The following is a 17,761-nucleotide window of genomic DNA, read 5'->3' on the forward strand; positions in this document are numbered from 1 at the left end:
CTCACCTCCTGGCAACCTGAAAGACTGTAGTGATCACAATCCACGTAGGACAAGCAAAAGAAGCCCCCTGAATAATGAACTGATGATCCAGCCACCAACCCAGAGAATGACTTGTACTGGGATCCAGAAAAATCTTTTGAGATAGCCGAGTATGATCACTGCACCACCGATGAAGCATACAAAGCTGAAGAGGTCCCATGTGAAATTCGAGCAAATAGAATTGCATCTGAAGCTGCAATCATGAGATCCAGTACTTCAATAGAAATCACAAAAGAGGGAAAGGAGAGAGACTGAAGGTTCGGACTGGCTGAGCTGACACAATATTTAGCATTCTCTGATCTATTAGAAAAAAACTCATGGAGAGTAAATCTATATGAAACCTGAGAAAAGTAATCCTTGTCTGAGGCACCAAAGAACTCTCTGGAAAATTGATCTTCCAACCATGCTGTTAAAGAAACAACAAACTGTTGGTGTGAGATTCTGCTCAATTAAAATATGGAGCAAGAACCAAGATATCGTCCAGGTAAGGAAACACTGCAATACCCTGAGATCTGATCAAAGGAAAAAGCACACCCAGAACCTTTGTGAAAATTCTTGGAGCAGTAGTCAGACCAGGTAGAACAACAAACTAAAAATGCTTGTCTAGAAAGGCAAACTTTAGAAACTGGAAATGTTACCTGTGACACGGAAAATGCAGATAAGATTCCTATAAATCTATTGTGGACATAAACTCACCTCGTTAAACAAAAAGCATAGAATAGTCTGAATAGTTTTCGTTTTGAAAGTAGGGCTTCTGACCAATTTGGTCAGAGCTTTCAGATCCAGAACTGGTCTGAAAATATATTCCTTCTTCGGAACAATGAAGAGATATGAATAAAATCCCATCCCATGTTCCTGCAAAGAATCTGGAGCAATCACTCCCATAGTTCCTATATCTGCAAGTGACTGAAAAAAGGCTTGGGCCTGTAAGGGATTCCTTGGAAGATTGGATAGAAAAAGTCCTTCCTCTTGGAAACCTTGTTCTGAAACCTATCCGATAATCCTGGGAAATTATATTCAGAACCCAGGGATCTGGAACAGACAAACCAAGCTTCCTGAAAAACTTAAATTAAGCTTACCTGATAGTTTTCCTTTCTGCAGATGAAGAGAGTCCACAGCTGCATTCATTACTTTTGGGAAATAAGAACCTGGCCACCAGGAGGCGGCAAAGACACCCCAGCCAAAGGCCCAAATACTCCTCCCACTTCCCTCATCCCCCAGTCATTCTGCTGATGAACAAGGAACAGTAGAAGAAATACCAGGGTCAAAAAGTGCCAGAAGAATAAAAAATAAGAGACGCCCCACAGAAAAAATACGGGTGGGGAGCTGTGGACTCTTTCCATCTGAAGAAAAGATTATCAGGTAAGCATAATGTAAGTTTTTCTTCATAAATTGAGTCCACAGCAGCATTCATTACTTTTGGGAAAACAATACCCAAGCTATAGAGGACACTGAATGCAAAAACGGGAGGGTACAATAGGCGGCCCATTCAACCTAGAGAGGAGGGTACAATAGGCGGCAACCTAGAGACAATCGAGCAGGCGTTAGACTCAAGGAGATCTAGCAAAGCCACCCAACTAAAGTCTCAATATGGAGACAGCAGCTCCCCAGATGGAAAGAAACAACTCAAAAAGCAGACCAATCCCTGAACCAGATAAAACATCTGTTCCAACCTCCCGAACACAGGAGAAAAGGAACCACACCTCCGTAAGGACAACAAGCCCCCTGAAGAGGAGAGCATCGATAAACACCTGCCCATAAGACAGGAAGTCGTAGGAAGAACCGAGAGAACACAAGGCCACATTACTGACGAATACGGAAAGAACCCCTTGAAACACCATTGTGCTAGCACACGTACCAGGCGCAAGAGTGACAGCTGTTCAACCGCAAACCTTACGTTTGCTAAGCAGGAAAGCCATTATCAGGTCACATTAGTTGGCTGTCCCAAGGGAACAATATCGTCCGGTACAAGACAAGCCCCGGCTCTCAATAAATCTGGTCAAGTTGTAAAACATAACAGCCAGAACAAGGGCTAAGCCCAAGTACCCCGGAAGTCCCTGGCTCGAACTAGCAACCCTCGGCTTGCTAGAGTACAAAGTCGCCACAAAGCCTTAGAATGCTGAGCTAGCGGTCCAGCTAGCCCCGCGCTCCAGACACAAGGGGAGCAGAGAGGGCAAGTCAGCAGAACAGAGCAAAAGCAAGCCTCCACATCACCTCAGATTCGAAGTCAGAGGACAGTAAAACATGGGTTTGGATGCAATCTGGATGGCAACACCTGAACCATATGAGTGGAAAACCATTAAGACCTCTTCTTTCCCAAGAAGGAGATGCAGAGCATTCCCAACACCAGGGAAGGACCCCTAAACGGAGCTCAAAAAGACCTTGCGGTCTTATGTCCTGAAAAAGGAACAACCAACTCCTGAAGGGAATCCAAGTCCCCCGAAGGAGACCCAATCCACAAGGAGAAACGGACAGAGTCCAAGAAGGTCTCAATGAAGAAGAGAACCACTAAAGGAACAAGTACCAAAAGGATAATTCCCAGAGCCTCCTAAAGCAACACCGCCCCAACCAGCTGAAAAGAGGCGCTAAACCCTCTAACCTTCCCACCATGTGGGAAGGAATACTCTAGGTTCCGAGGGTATCGGAAACAACAAAGTGACGCAGCAAAATTCACTGGCCCAGTCACCAGAGAGATGGCTATTTAAGGACTGAAACAATTCCGAGAGCTGCACGGACCCGCAAGTCCTCTTGAGAATGGTTAGTTGAAACTTGTAAAACAAATAACAAGAAACATAAATAATATTGAGAGTACTCGGCACCCCAACCTGACCAGCAAGGTATAATAGGCACCACATGTCTGAATAAGCCGTGAGGCAGAAGATCTGAACCCAAGCAGGACCAGCCTGCAACCAGGCTCATAACTGCCAAACCGGCTAAATCTGCCCTCAGAGAGGGAGGAAGAAAAAAACAGACAAACATGAGACTAACGTGTTCCGAACAACTTCCGTAGAAGCAAACAGCGAGTATCAATCCCAGAGAAAGTTCCCGCAGGAAACGTAGTATGAATAGGAAAATAAAATTCATCCTAACCGGATAAAATAAAATACCAGGCAACCCGAGGAAGAACAGAAAGATCCGCAGGACCAGCCTAATGGAAACCCTGTTCCTCCAACAAAACTGAGAAGGATCTCGATAACAAGACTTAAAGGAGATTATGTCATCCCTCCATGTCTAACTAGGTGAGTCATTCGAAGGAGGAGACTGATGAGTCCCATAGCCTAGAAGGATAGGGTCCCCAAATAGCTCAAAAATGTGTCCGAGTAGAACACGAAGGCGAGCCAGTCTGTAGCGAAAGGAACAACACTCTGGAACAGTTATATCCGCAGGGAACAGCACATGCCCTCCTGAGGTCGAGAGACCTGGGGCAATCGGGCACGAACACAATCACAAATAAACATCTGGACTTTGTAGACGAGCAAGAGCCAAAAGTATTTAAAGTGAAAATGTACCACAACCTCAGGGGAGAACAATCCACCCTCCGAGGAGGAAAAATATAACCTGGGTTACACACAAGTGTAGTAGTAGTAGGAGGGAGGTGGATGGCTCAGCAGTCCCTTGAATCCCCGAGCCTGAGGAACAAGGCGCTCTAGGACGGCCTAAAGAACATAACTGACTGAGTCAATGAGGCCAATTCGCATTCATCACAGGACGAAGAATTTGAATTAGAAAGTTGAACAATCTCAACTTCAGCATCCTCCATAACTGGATAAAGGATACCAAAAAATTAACTATATATATAAAATAATTTAAACGGCACCTGACACCCAGAATGGCTGGGGCACTCACCACCTCCTATGAACCAGACACCAACACACTAGAATTTTCCGTCGCCACACAGTCAGGAATGCAAAAATGGGAGACCAGAACGTAAACAAGCTCGATCATAAGGTGAACCGTACAGTCCAAAAAAAGCGTGCCCAACCATAAGGTCGCGTCACTTCAAAAGGCTGTTATGTTCCAAAAAGCCACAAGCCCAGTTAACACTACACATAAGCAGACTGAATCACATAAACATGATTAAACACCCCTGTTCAATAATCCCCCTCAGGAGATATTAACCCTTGTCACACTGAGACCCTGTATTTTTCATGTGAATTCGCAGGAACAAATGAGTTACAGTACAATCATGAAGAAGTAAAATGAAAAGATCTTACCGGAATCTACGCCGTGGAACAGGAACACGGCCCTTCAAGTGCAATGTATAGAAGCCTCGCCTCCGCCATGGACTTAAGAGAAGAAAGCAGGCAGCGGAGCGAAGTTAGACAACGCTGATTGCTTGTGGAGTTGTTAAAATGAGTCAGGGTGGTTTTGCAGAAAGACTTTTCCTGCATCTCTGGACTCTAACTTTCATCCAAGCGCTCACTGGAAGATTGTCAGGATTACTTAAAAGTCCCGTCCCATGTCGAAGAGTACTACCCTCTATAAGAGACGAAAGGCAAAGAATGACTGGGGAATGAGGGAAGTGGGAGGAGTATTTGGGACTTTGGCTGGGGTGTCTTTGCCTCCTCCTGGTGGCCAGGTTCTTATTTCCCAAAAGTAATGAATGCAGCCGTGGCCTCTTTCCATTTATGAAGAAAAAGACCTAACCTGCCTCCTCTACCAGAGCCTCTGGCTCGGGGGCCACACCATCATGCAGACTTGGAGGTAGGAGTGGACATTTTGGCTTGCTTAGATCTGTTCCAATGTGCTCTAGGCCTCCAGACTGTGCCAGAGGTGCTTTGCTTCTAAGAGGAATCAACTTTCTGTTCCTTGTTTTGACAAGAGGAAGAAAGAAACCTCCAATAACTGTAGAAATTATATAATCCAAATCAGAACTAAACAATTTCTTTCTCTGAAAAGAAAGATAAAAAAGTCTGGATTTAGACACTGGCCTATAGTTATCAAGGTCTGGCGGACCTGATCCTAAACTGTGGATCAGGTCCGCCAGACCTCGCTGAATACGGCGAGCAATACGCTTGCCGTATTCAGCATTGCACCAGCAGCTCACGAGAGCTGCTGGTGCAACGCCACCCCCTGCAGACTTGCGGCCAATGGGCCGCCAGCAGGAGGGTGTCAATCAACCCGATTGTACTCGGTCGGGTTGTATTGTGGCGATGTCTCTCCGCCTGCTCAGAGCAGGCGGACAGGTTATGGAGCAGCGGTCTTTGTGACAGCTGCTTCATAACTGATGTTTCTGGTGAGCCTGCAGGCTCGCCAGAAACACGGGGCATCAAGCTCCATTCGGAGCTTGATACATATGCCCCACTGTATCATCTTAAGAGGTTCAAACAATCTTCACTAAGTTAGAAAACCGCTCTGAAAGACTAGTTAACCAGTAATAAGCAGAAGCTACATCAGCAATAGAGATAACAGGCCTAAACAAATAACCTGCTTGCAGAAAGGCCCTTCTTTGAAAGCATTCTAACTTCCTATCTAAAGGGTCCTTAAAAGAAGTAGTCTTTCAAAGAAATAGTAGAACGCTTAGCCAAAGTAGAAACGGCCCCTCAACTTTAAACACAGTCTCCCACAGATCAATATTAGAGGTAGGTAAGGGGTATAAATATCTTAAACCTTGCAGAAAGATTAAAAGAATTATGTGGATTAGACCATTTCCTAAACAATATTACAGAAACAGCATATGGAATAGGAAAAACCTCTGGGTTTTAGCTAAAGTCGTATAGACTAAATCTAAATGATTAAAAGGCTTATCCTCAGAACCCTTAACCTCTAAATTAAGCAAAACCTCTTAAAGTTGAACATATTTGTTCTCTTTTTAAAGAGGATGAATCAGGTTCAACACCAGAAGAACCTTCTCCTTCTGAAGACACAACAGGATTATCTCTAGCCTCAGAAGGTAAAGCACTAGTAGAAGGTAAATTCTGAACTGATCTTTTACAGTTACTTTAAGGTGGAGAGCTGCCAGCATCTCCGAAACGGTGAATTTGATGAGCTCGTTCACACTTGGAGAAAAATCAGAAGAGCGCCTCTGTAAGGAAAAATAAGAAGGAGCAGTAATGCCCATAGAAGCAGCATTAGGTTGGTTACAATGCATTAAAGGGATACTAAACCCAATTTTTTTCTTTCATGAGTCAGATACAGCATGCCATTTTAAGCAACTTTCTAATTTACTCCTATTATCAATTTTTCTTTACTCTCATGTTATCTTTATTTGAAAAACAAATTATGCTTATCTGATCATTTCATTTTCTTCCGTGGGAAAGAGTCCACAGCCGCATTCATTACTTGTGGGAAATAAGAACCTGGCCACCAGGAAGAGGTAAAGACACCCCATCCAAAGGCTTAAATACTCCCACTTCCCCTATCCCCCAGTCATTCTGCCAAGGAACAAGGAACAGTGGAAGAAATTTCAAGGTAAAAGGGTGCCAGAAGACTCTGCACGAAAACACCTAAAAAAAAAAAACAGGCGGGGGGCTGTGGACTCTTTCCCATGGAAGAAAATGAAATTATCAGGTAAGCATAATTTATGTTTTTCTTCCTAATGGGAGAGAGTCCACAGCCGCACTCATTACTTGTCGGAAAATTATACCCAAGCCAAAGAGGACACTGAATACCAAGAACAGGAGGGTAAGAGGCGGCCCAATCTGAGAGCACCAGAACTAAACCACATCCCATAAAGAAAAAAGCCCTGCTTCATCCAAAGATCGGTAACAAAAACCATGAAGAAAAATGGCCCCAAGGACACAACGACAGTCCCAAGCCTGGCTAAAAACCACACGCAACACAACCGAGCCAACAGGACTCGAAGCACACTATCGCCCAAAGGCAGATCCCAGACACGCCCCCATAAAGGGGCCCCCGACCAACAAACTCCCCAAAAGAAGTAAGGTAGAGGGATAACTAACAAGAACTCTGTCTTCCAAAAGACAGATCAAGCTAGCTCGCAAGACTCAAGAACCTCACCAGATAACCAGAAAAAAGGGCATCATCAGCCAAACGCGACTAGGGCGGAGACCAAAAAAAGAGAACGAAATATATCTCAAGAAACTTGAAAAATCACATGGACGGCTAAGTAGTACGCCATAGTGCAAGTCACAGAACAAAAAGGAAAAAAACCCTTGTCCAGCTCCCCAGCTGGAGGGAAACAAGGAGTTTGCCTCAAACCGTAGAAGAGGCCGAGGTGCCTCCCAACCAGCCCGGGATAAAAGGAATCAGCAAAACTAAGTTCCTAGGCAAAACACCAATCCATGGAGGGAAAATTCAGAGGATCCAAACCCCCCCCCCCCCCCGAGAGCACCTTAACAGGGACCCAAAGCATCTAAAAGAAAATAGAGGCCAGGGACAAAGTCCCACTCCCCCTTGATCGAGAGAGAAGAAAAACAACCAGCAACATCGAAAGAATGTGACCAGAAACACGGGAAGAATCCCACCAGAATCAGAGGAACCCCGAACCCAGAAGTCAATTCCCAAGGGTATCTCCATCCCTGAACCAGGGACTAACTAGGAAAACACCCACAGAGATACAAAACTCCCCCAAGGGAAGACTGAGGACAAGGGAACCTTGCCCACCTGACACAACACTCGACCCAAAAGTCAAAATGACCAAAAAAGAGCCAGCCCCCAAAAGGAGCATAGACTACCCCAGGAGCAATCTCGGGGCCCCACAAACGATGCTATTGTGTAAGCTATGAGGACAAAGTGACCCAAACCAAGGCACTCCACAGGAAAGCTGATTCAAGGTCAGAGCCCAATAGACTGCAAAGGAAGTCCAGAACACATTCCCTCGTAGAAACAAAGGCCCCGAACATCCAGAAGAAGGCACCAGACTCTCTAAAAGAGAGAAAATGAAGAACCCCTTCCAGGCGCAACCCGAATACTGGAGAGAAAAAACGGTACAGGTATAAATGGAGCTATTCCCAGATCTGCAAGAGACCTGAAGGAGGAGGCCGTCACAGAGAGTCCTCCACGAACTGAAACCCCAAGTCGAACAAGACCTGAGCCATACCCCGACCAAAATTCCAGTCCAACACTCCTCACCATAGGAAGTAACCCGAAAAACACAGGAATTCTAGAAAACTCAGAGAAAAAGGCCTGCGAAAAACCCAGAACCGATCTCAAGGTGATAGAACCCTCAACACAGAGTCAAACTCTGCGACATTAAGAAACTAGGGTCCCACGTTGGCCCCTGACCCAAAGAGGGTGGAATAGAATTCTGGAAAAAAACAGAACCAAGAGACCTCCAGCAACAGTGGAGAGGCAAACCAGCCCCCCGCATGGCAAGCCACAGGCTAGCCACCCAACAGCACAGCTGCCGTATCACAGAGAATGCAGGCAGAAACCCGTTAGCTCTCACAAACCAATCAAGTGCCAATCCACGAAGGGATCCGTTAAAAGCGGAACAAAACGAGGTCCAGATACAAGAAGAGCCTAAACTCCCCAAAGGGGCAGCAAAATCTAAGACCAAGGCCCAAAACCAACCTAGCAGAGAAGGCCCCCCCCCCCCCATCAGGAGAGGCAGAAGCGATGCGGTGGAAAACCCCCAACACAAGCCAGGGAATAGACTGGCACCCAATTTCTCCCGGTATGCGGACCCGAAAGTCCGCGATGTAGATGTATAGTGTAGTTTGTTAAAACAAACAATATAACAAAAAAAAAAACACTCAAGGTCCCGCCGGGCGCAACATGCATCACTGACAACTTAACAAGGTGCACCCAAAACTCCAGGCCTAAGTCCTTGAACAACTTCCATGGAAGCAATAAAAGTCCATCCCTGAAATTCCCGAAGGAAAAATAAATATTCTAACCGGATGAAAGAAAATTAGGCAGCCCAAAGGCATCCGCCAAAATAAAAAATCTGGGAAATAACATGAGCAACCGACAGACGATAATCCACTTAGTCTAGCTTGAAGCACCATTCGAGGACTGCACATTCCCCAACTAATGAAGGAGAGGATCCCCCAATATGTCGAAAAGACGTCAGAGTAAGATGCACAGCCGCGCGATCCAATAACGAAAGGTGCAACATGGAGGAATATTCACCCCCGGGGGAAACTGCATAGACACACCCGAAGCCTGAACACCCGGGATAGTTGGGCAGGAACATAACCGCACAGAAACCTCTGGGTCCAGCAGGCGAACCAGCGCAATTAAGACATTGAAGCAAAACTGACCTGCCATCTCCAGGGGAAACAAACCACCCTGAGCGGAGGGAAAAATCAACATTAGGGTTACCCGCAAATGAAGTGTAAGGGTGCTGTTGGGAATCCGCCGAATGAGGGACAGAGTCCCCTGAGGCTGATGGCTCAGTAGGCCCCAGGTTCCCCGAGCCCGAGGAACCAGGCGCTCTAAGGAGGCACAAGAGACAGGACTGATAGACCTGCGTCAGTGGGGCCGAAGCACTTTCCTCACAAGAGGAAGAATCGGAATCAGAAACAACAACACAGTCTCAGCTTTAGAATCCTCCATGGCTAAAACCAAAGAGAAAAATAGGACACTATAAAAAAACGAACGGCACCTGACACCCCCAATGGCTGGGGCACTCACCACCTCCTATGACCAGATCCAAAACGAAAAAGACTGTCTTCGTCGCCACACGGTCAGGAATGCGGAAGCGTAAAACCCAGCGTAACAACGCCCGGTCATAAAGGTGAACCATACAGTTCAAAAAAGCGTGCCAGAAATGGACGGCAATTAAGCCCCACCAAATCCATCAAGAGATTCTCCTGAATTTCAAGATGTCTCAGCCCCAGAGCCAATACCCACTACACAAAGCAGAGTGATCACATAAGAAACATGATTAAAGAACCCCTCCCTGTTCACAAAAACCCCCCTAAGGAAGGAATTATCCCATGATTCCCAGATCTGTACAGTGGAGCCTCACTGAGACCCACACCTGTCTGTCACATAACATAACATTCATATTGATAAAATTAAATGATCTTACTGGAATCTACGCCGTGGAAAAGGAACACGGCCCTTCATGGCGAAGGTTCGGCAATGGCAAGTGCTAGAGGAGCTGTTAATACGAGTCGGGATGGTGTCGCAGAGAGAACTCCCACTGCATCTCCGGATTCTAACATTTGCCCAGGCCCCCACTGAGAGACTAACAGGACTACTTAAAATTCCCATCCCATTGCTAAGAGTGATACCCTCCATAAGAGACACACTTTTCTTGAGAAAAAAATAAAATTGTTTATTTTTTTTATTATTTTTGTTAAACGTTAAACTTCGGACACTTCTCTGCCTACCTCGTGGGACAAAAGGCAAAGAATGACTGGGGGATAGGGGAAGTGGGAGGAGTATTTGAGCCTTTGGCTGGTGTGTCTTTACCTCCTCCTGGTGGCCAGGTTCTTATTTCCCACAAGTAATGAATGCGGCTGTGGACTCTTTCCCATTAGGAAGAAAAGCAGGAATGTAAGCTTAAGTGCCGGACCATTTTTTAATTTCACCACCTGAGTAGCGCTTGCTGATTGGTGGCTAAATGTAGCAAACCAATCAGCAAGCTGTACACAGGTGCTGAACCAAAAATGGGCCGGCGCATAACCTTTTATTCTTGCTTTTTCAAAAAAGATAGCAAGAGAAGGAAGAAAAATTAATAATAAGAGTAAATTAGAAAGTTGCTTAAAACTGCATGCTCTATCTGAATCACGAAAGAAAAAATGTGGGTGTAGTATCCTTTAAACCTTTTTTAAACATGAGTCACATAAATAAGCTGGAGGAGATACTTCAGCTTTTTAACAATATACACACTTAACATTGGTAGGAAAAAGTGTTAAGAGGGCCTAGCTTCTAACGTAGATGTATGGACAGAATCAGAAGGCTCCATTATAGCATGCAAATTATATTGCCTTAAAAGAAGCTCTTGAGGAATGGAAAAAAAACAACTTACCCACCCCCCAAAAAAAAGCATGACAACATTTACAGGATTAAGGAGCGCTACGTTGAAACAAAGTTTAGACAAGTAGACTCCAGACCCGAAGCCTGGATATCGCTCAGCAGAATAGGAGGATGCACGCGAAAACTAAGCTGTTAACAGGAAGATTAGCAAGCTAAAAACCTAATGCGCATACTAGAGAATATATGTGCTAACCAGACACGCGTTGACTAGAAAGCCAAAGCACGGAAAAAAATAATGCCTCTAAATGCGTGAAAAACAGACATGTGCAATCCCGAGGGCTCAAGTGTGCTATACCAACGTGCGCAGAGCCAAAGACCGACACACAGTAAAAAATAATATAATATATATATATATATTATAAACGTCATCAAACTAGGCTACATGTCATGAATAAAAATATGATACTTACCAAGAGACACTTATTTACTAGTAAAGAATATAGCCAAACCAGTACTGGGAATATTGTAAGTCCATAATAGGAGGCAAAAGACAAGGACCACTATGTGAGGTTTGTGACAAAATTTCCCATGAGATGAAAGTCACAAACCCTACCACATATACATCCCTCTGACAAACACTCAGGCATCAACATAGACTGAAAGCCCCCTCTCTCTGACAAATCAAATGCACATCTTCATTATTCCCCTTCCTCCAGTGAATACCAAGACAAGACCTGTGAGGTGAGATGGGTTTTATAGAGCTCTTGGGAATCTTTGCCTTCTCCTAGTGGTAGGGAATAGTAATTGCCAGGAGTAATGGATCATGGACTCTCACCACCAGTATGAAAGAAATGATGGCTATTGCGTGTATGAATCTTGTATGATGTCTTTAGGGGTATGGCTGCTCTAGGACCACTGCCCCCAAACAGTAAATATATTAGGTAGGTGCCATTTTTATGCCAATCACCAAAATAATGACAGGGGTATGAATGCCCACACCTGCCTCTTACAGGGTCATGCAACCCCTCATTTGAAAGGGTAGACTCCCCGATTGTCCCTGTAAGTGGCCTGAAAACTGAGATATAGAGCCCTCCCCAGGCTCGTCTCATATGCTCAGCAGGGAGTCTCCACCCCCTTGTGACTTCCTTTAAGGCCCTGTGCCATCACCACAGACATACGAGGACACAAGGCAGTAATGGTGAAGGAGACCACAGTGTGGACCAAGGATCTGGATTAGAAGGACAAAAAGTGGAATAGATATACATAACACAGGGTCATAATGCACATCTAAGAGGTTAGGAACAGTGGTGTTTGTCAGGTCTATTCGTATAAATCTGTAGAGTTAAAAAGGTAGTGAACCTTACTTTGTGTGTCCCCAAACCGGCAATAATTCTCTCAAGTCTCCAAATAGCTGTCACAGTATATATTTTCATAATCATGATTTTATGGTTTACATAAATATCCCAGGATGCTTATAACAGACAATCAAGCACACAACTGCACTATGAAAACCTAATGAAACGCTAAAACAAGAGAAGAGTATTTTCCTTACCGGGACCATTTCTGCAAGAAGACAAATAACTGAATTTAAATGTAGGAACCTACCTGGCTATTTCTGCTATCTCTGCAGATTGGGCCATAAAGTTGTTATAAGCTTCTGTATCACCTTCATCTTCGTCCTGATGCCCGTTGTGCTTCTGCCTGTGCGATGCACCCTGGGTCCTCGGAGTCTGGGTGGCTGTTGAGGTATGGGAGCGTTTGTGTTTAGGGGTACTGTGATTAGAGCCATACTCCTCCTCTGATGTAGAAACATAATCTGAACCCTGATTTCTTCGTCTTGATGCTTGAATTGGTTGAATGAATTAGTTTTATAGAGAAAGAGACAGATTAGTAAGACCCTAATTATATCCCAGTCACTAGAGGACTATAGGTATTCTGTGTCTTAATAAAACGGTGTGAATTTAGATTATTTTATATACTTTAACTGACAAATCTGCAGTTTAAAAAAAAATATGCTTGAGATGTAAGAAGATAAATTGCAAAGATTTTATTAGTAACACAGAATGCCTTAAAAAAAAGGAAAGAAAGAAAAGACAGACAATTTAAATCATGATCAGAGAAAACAAGAAAACAGAGACTACAGACTTTAAAACAGGTCTGAATAAGGCATTTCCAGAGATAAAGGAGATATTTCTTTTGCTGTGTTACCTCATTGTATTGTCAGATTTGGCTATGTGACACTAGGTTTGTATAAAAGTAACCAGCCCCCCTCAGTTTCCAAAGAGCGCAATGCTGTATGTAACCACTGTCTTTGGGAACTAAGGGGTTAAGCAGTATCATAAATTTAAGATTTAGAAGATGACAATTAAGGCTGATGACTGCTCTGGGCAAAATAACAAAAGAAATATAAATGCATGTGTAATGAAAAATACACTCCCATGTATTAAAGGGACAATGTAGATTTTTCTTTGTTCTATCTAAAATAGGATTTATTTTTAATGGATGTTTCCATTAAACATATTTCTTGTTGAACTTGGGGGGGGGGGGGTGGATTGTCTTATCCGCAAATACAGACAGAAGTTAATATACAAAGTCCCTTTAAGAATCTTATAGACAAACAATTTAACAGATCAACTATACGAGTGTTAATGGAGGTAATGTGTTAGTATGACACCATAATGAAGATAGGAAACCAATTCATATGAAATCTGCTTTTTGTTTGTTTTTTAACTCACTCATTAGTGCTGAGAGTTTAGCCAAAACATTCCACTTGGTCAACTATAAAGAATAACTTGTCTCTTTCAATTATTGTCACAATGAACATAGGGCAGAACCAGTGAAAGGAAATATTGTACTCACACTGTGTCCATATAACTGTACAATTTGCAAGTAAAAAAGGATTAGTGCAAAAAATGACAGAGGCCTTTTACATGTAAAATGAAGGGAAAATGTAACTGTAAAATGAGAAATTATAACGGAAACTTGAACAGAGCAGCTATGCAATAAAACAGGACTTACCTGATGAGGAGGAATACTTGACACTTCCAGAACGTGCCCTGCTGAAAGGCTGCTTGGTAGTAGAAGCAACAGGTTTCTTAACAGGTTGTTTAACCTCAGACATTGCCGGCTTTCGACCTGTATAACTCTGGTCTACACTACGTCCCGAAAAACCTGTCCGTGTAGATGACGTTTCAGAATCGCTAGGAACAGTAAAGGAGCCAGTTCTTTTTCTAGGCATAGCAAGGATGTCAAGGCGGGACAGCTTTTTAGCATCTCCAGAACTTTTAGCAGAAGATGAATTAGCCGAAGAGGTTTCTGGACTTATGGTTGACCTTTCTGTATCTGCACATTCATTATCAGAAGCTTCTCCCAGACGAGCCCGGCGTAGTTTGGAAGCTCTAGTAGGTCTAGGAGTGGATAAACTGTTTGAACGGGTCAAAGCTTGCTGCACTTTCTGTACATTAGACAAACTTCTACTACCATCCTCTTTAGTTGACTGGGTAAAAGGTTTCCTCCTAGAAAGAGGCCTTGAAGAGGAATGTTCATAATCAGAAGAAACAGTTTCTCCAACCGGCACACAAGGAAGACTAGTACACCTCTCTTCATCTGTGAAGTCTAATGAGCCACGTGCTCCAGTACTACGCTTCATTTGAAACCTCTTTGTTGCATCTCTGTGTCCGCCATCACTAGAACCGGTCCTGCGTTTTTCAGAAAGTCTATCTCGGGCACTAGATTGGCCGTATTGGTCTTGTATAGATGTTGTGGATGATGATTTTTCCTTCGGATGATTTGCGGCTCTGCCCTTCTGTGAATGACTTGAGACATTTTTGTCACTAACAAGGCTGACTGTGCTTGCTGTGTCAACATCAGACTCTCCAGACAATGAATCATCTCTGAGGGAAGAAACATTTTCTAAATGAGACTGTGAAAAGAGTTTTGCTTCTAAGGCAGCTAGCGCTGTTTCTGTCTCTTTAAGGATCAGACGTGTCTCCTGACTGTAGTCATGGTTTACCTTTGTTACAGGTAAGTCCTTGAGCAATGGATGAGTTGAGATATTTGGAAGCTTGTTTGGTAGAATGTTACTGCTGGACTTTTCTTTGGTAAAACTTTCTTGTCTGATAAATGAAATCGGATCTCTGACAGAGCTGTTCTCTTTCTTAACAAGGGGCACCTGTGATGTCTGATTAACGGTCCTTCCAACCATTGTGGGCTCTGAGGAAGAGTGATAGTTATTTTTTGACTTTATATAGGGCTCATGACTTTTGTACTCTTTGTGCAGATCGGCACTGGGCAATACAGAGTTGGTTTGTGGAAGATTCCCCAAATCGTTATTATTTGTAACATAGAAACCAGTTGCCTTTTGATCTGCTGTACCCTTTGGAGACTTTGGATCATGTGGTTCTTGGCTGTCTGCTGTCTCTTTCTTCCACTCATTTTTAGATAATTGTGAAGATTTTCTTTCTGACAGATTCCCATCATCCGACTTGCTGGTATCACTTAAGCTGTCAGGATCCAGGTCTTCCTGTATGAAGAGCAAACTGACAGGTCCTGAAGAGACATCTTGGTGATCTGGAATCCGTCTTTGAGTCACTTCTGAAAATGACTCTTGACACACTAAAATAGTTGGAGTATTACCGTCAGATCTGTCGCTGGGTGGGAGTTGAGGAAGTATACGTCTTGTTCTCGGCAAAGAAGGGTCCATCTCACTGGGGAATTCTACGTGACCTTCTGGAAGACAAGGTCAGTTACGATTTAAAATTTGTATGAACTAAACAAATGTGCACTTAATAGAGCAAGACATGAAATGTGCACTATACTTACAATCTGTATTGGTAAAAAACCTAGATTGAATCCACAAAAACATAATTTATGCTTACCTGATAAATTAATTTATTTCATGGTGGTGAAAGTCCACGATACATTACTCCTGGTATTAACTCTTCATTACCACTAGGAGGAGGCAAAGATTCCCAAAGAGCTCTATAAAACCCCTCCCACCTCACATGTACCTCAGTCTAACGTATAGCCAAGCAAGTGAGGTAAGAAAAAGAAATGAGAGGCATAAAAAGGAGCAGGGTCATCGTCATGCTGGAATACCCATCCAGGACCCATTTTCAATGCCCTGGCTGAGGGAAGGAGGTTCTCACCCAAGATTTCACCCAGAATCAGAATCATTCAGATGTTCATTGGCAAACTTCAGACAGGCCTGTATATGTGCTTTCTTGAGCTGGGGGACCTTGCGGGCGCTGCAGGATTTCAGTCCTCACGGCGTAGTGCGTTACCAATTGTTTTCTTGGTGACTATGGTCCCAGCTGCCTTGAGATGATTGACAAGATCCTCCTGTGTAGTTCTGAGCCGATTCCTCACCGTTCTAATGATCATTGAAACACCATAAGATGAGATCTTGCATGGAGCCCCAGAACGAAGGAGATTGACAGTTATTTTGCGTTTCTTCCATTTGCGAATAATTGCACCACCTGTTGTCACCTTCTCACCAAGCTGCTTGGCGATGGTCTTGTGGCCCATTCCAGCCTTGTGTAGGTCTACAATCTTGTCCCTGACATCCTTGGACAGCTCTTTGGTCTTGGCCATGGTGGAGAGTTTGGAATCTGATTTATTGCTTTTGTGGACAGGTGTCTTTTGAACAGGTAACAAGCTGAGATTAGGAGCACTCCTTTTACCTGTATAAAAGATATCTGGGAGCCAGAAATCTTGCCGATTGATAGGGGATCAAATACTTATTTCATTCATTAAAATGCAAATCCATTTATAACTTTTTTGAAATGTTTTTCTGGATTTTTTGTTGTTGTTATTCTCTCACTGTTAAACCTACCATTAAAATTATAGACTGATCATTTGTCAGTGGCAAATGTAAAAAATCAGCAGGGGATCAAATAATTGTTTCCCTCACTGTAAACATAAATTATGTTTTCTTTCATACAAGTGGTGGGGAGTCCACATTCCATTACTCCTGGGAACTAATACCCAAGCCGTGGAGTCCACAGGTAAAAACAAAGGCAGAGAATTAAAATAAAATCTTTTTTCTCTTAGAAATTAAATCCAAAACACCACAAAACCCAACAAGGGCATAAATACTAGTTTTTTATTTTGTTTTTTGTTTTTTATGCACTTAAAAATAAATCAGGCAAGAAAAATTAAGCTGAGACAACTGCCTGAAGGACCTTCCTATAAAACGCTGTCCCAGAAGAAGCAAAAACATCAACATGGTAGAATTTAGTACAAGTATGCAAAGAAGACCAAGTAGCTGCCTTGCAAATTTGGTCAACTGTAGCCTCATTATTTAAAGCCCAAGAAGTGGCAACTGACCTAGTACAATGAGCAGTAACAGTAAGCTGACGCCTCCAAGTAAGCCTTGTGAATCAAGAGTTTCAACCAAGAAGTCAAAGAAAAAGCAGAAACTTTCGGTCCTTTTCTAGCACCAGAAAAGTGAACAAACTATAAAGTCAGTCTAAATTCCTTAGTAGCATCAATAGAAAATTAAAATAATCTAACATTCAAAAACAGCCTTATACTGATGAAAAATAAGATAAGGAGGATCACAAGAAAGAGCAGATCATTCTGAAACTCTTCTAGCAGAAGAGATAGCCAAAAGGAATACAACCTTTCAAGAAAGCAGTTTAATATCTACATAATGCAGGGTTTAAAAGGAGGAGCTTGCAAAACCCTTAACACCAGGTTAAGATTCCATGGAGGAGAAATTGGCTGGATTACAGGCTTAATATGGGCCAAAGCTTGAACCATGAATATCAGGAAGATTATCAATCTTCCTATGAAACAAAACAGAGAGCAGAAATATGCCCTTTAGAGAACTGGCGGATAGGCCCTGTTCCAGACCATCTTGTAAGAACTGCAAAATCCTAACCAGTCT

At 43.3% G+C, this 17,761-nt stretch overlaps 1 protein-coding gene across 1 annotated transcript in view; it reads right to left on the reverse strand.

The window, feature by feature from the left end:
* Nucleotides 1-17,761, reverse strand: part of CEP170B (centrosomal protein 170B) — a 325,448-nt gene that overhangs the window by 99,774 nt on the left and 207,913 nt on the right. The window contains exons 12-13 of the mRNA XM_053697256.1: nt 13,891-15,600; nt 12,478-12,715 (exon numbers count right to left, since the gene is read on the reverse strand). Of these exons, the coding sequence (XP_053553231.1) occupies nt 12,478-12,715; nt 13,891-15,600 (1,948 nt within the window). The remainder of the gene's footprint in view (nt 1-12,477; nt 12,716-13,890; nt 15,601-17,761) is intronic.

This window comes from Bombina bombina, chromosome 1 (genome assembly GCF_027579735.1).
Source record: "Bombina bombina isolate aBomBom1 chromosome 1, aBomBom1.pri, whole genome shotgun sequence".
NCBI lineage: Eukaryota > Metazoa > Chordata > Amphibia > Anura > Bombinatoridae > Bombina > Bombina bombina.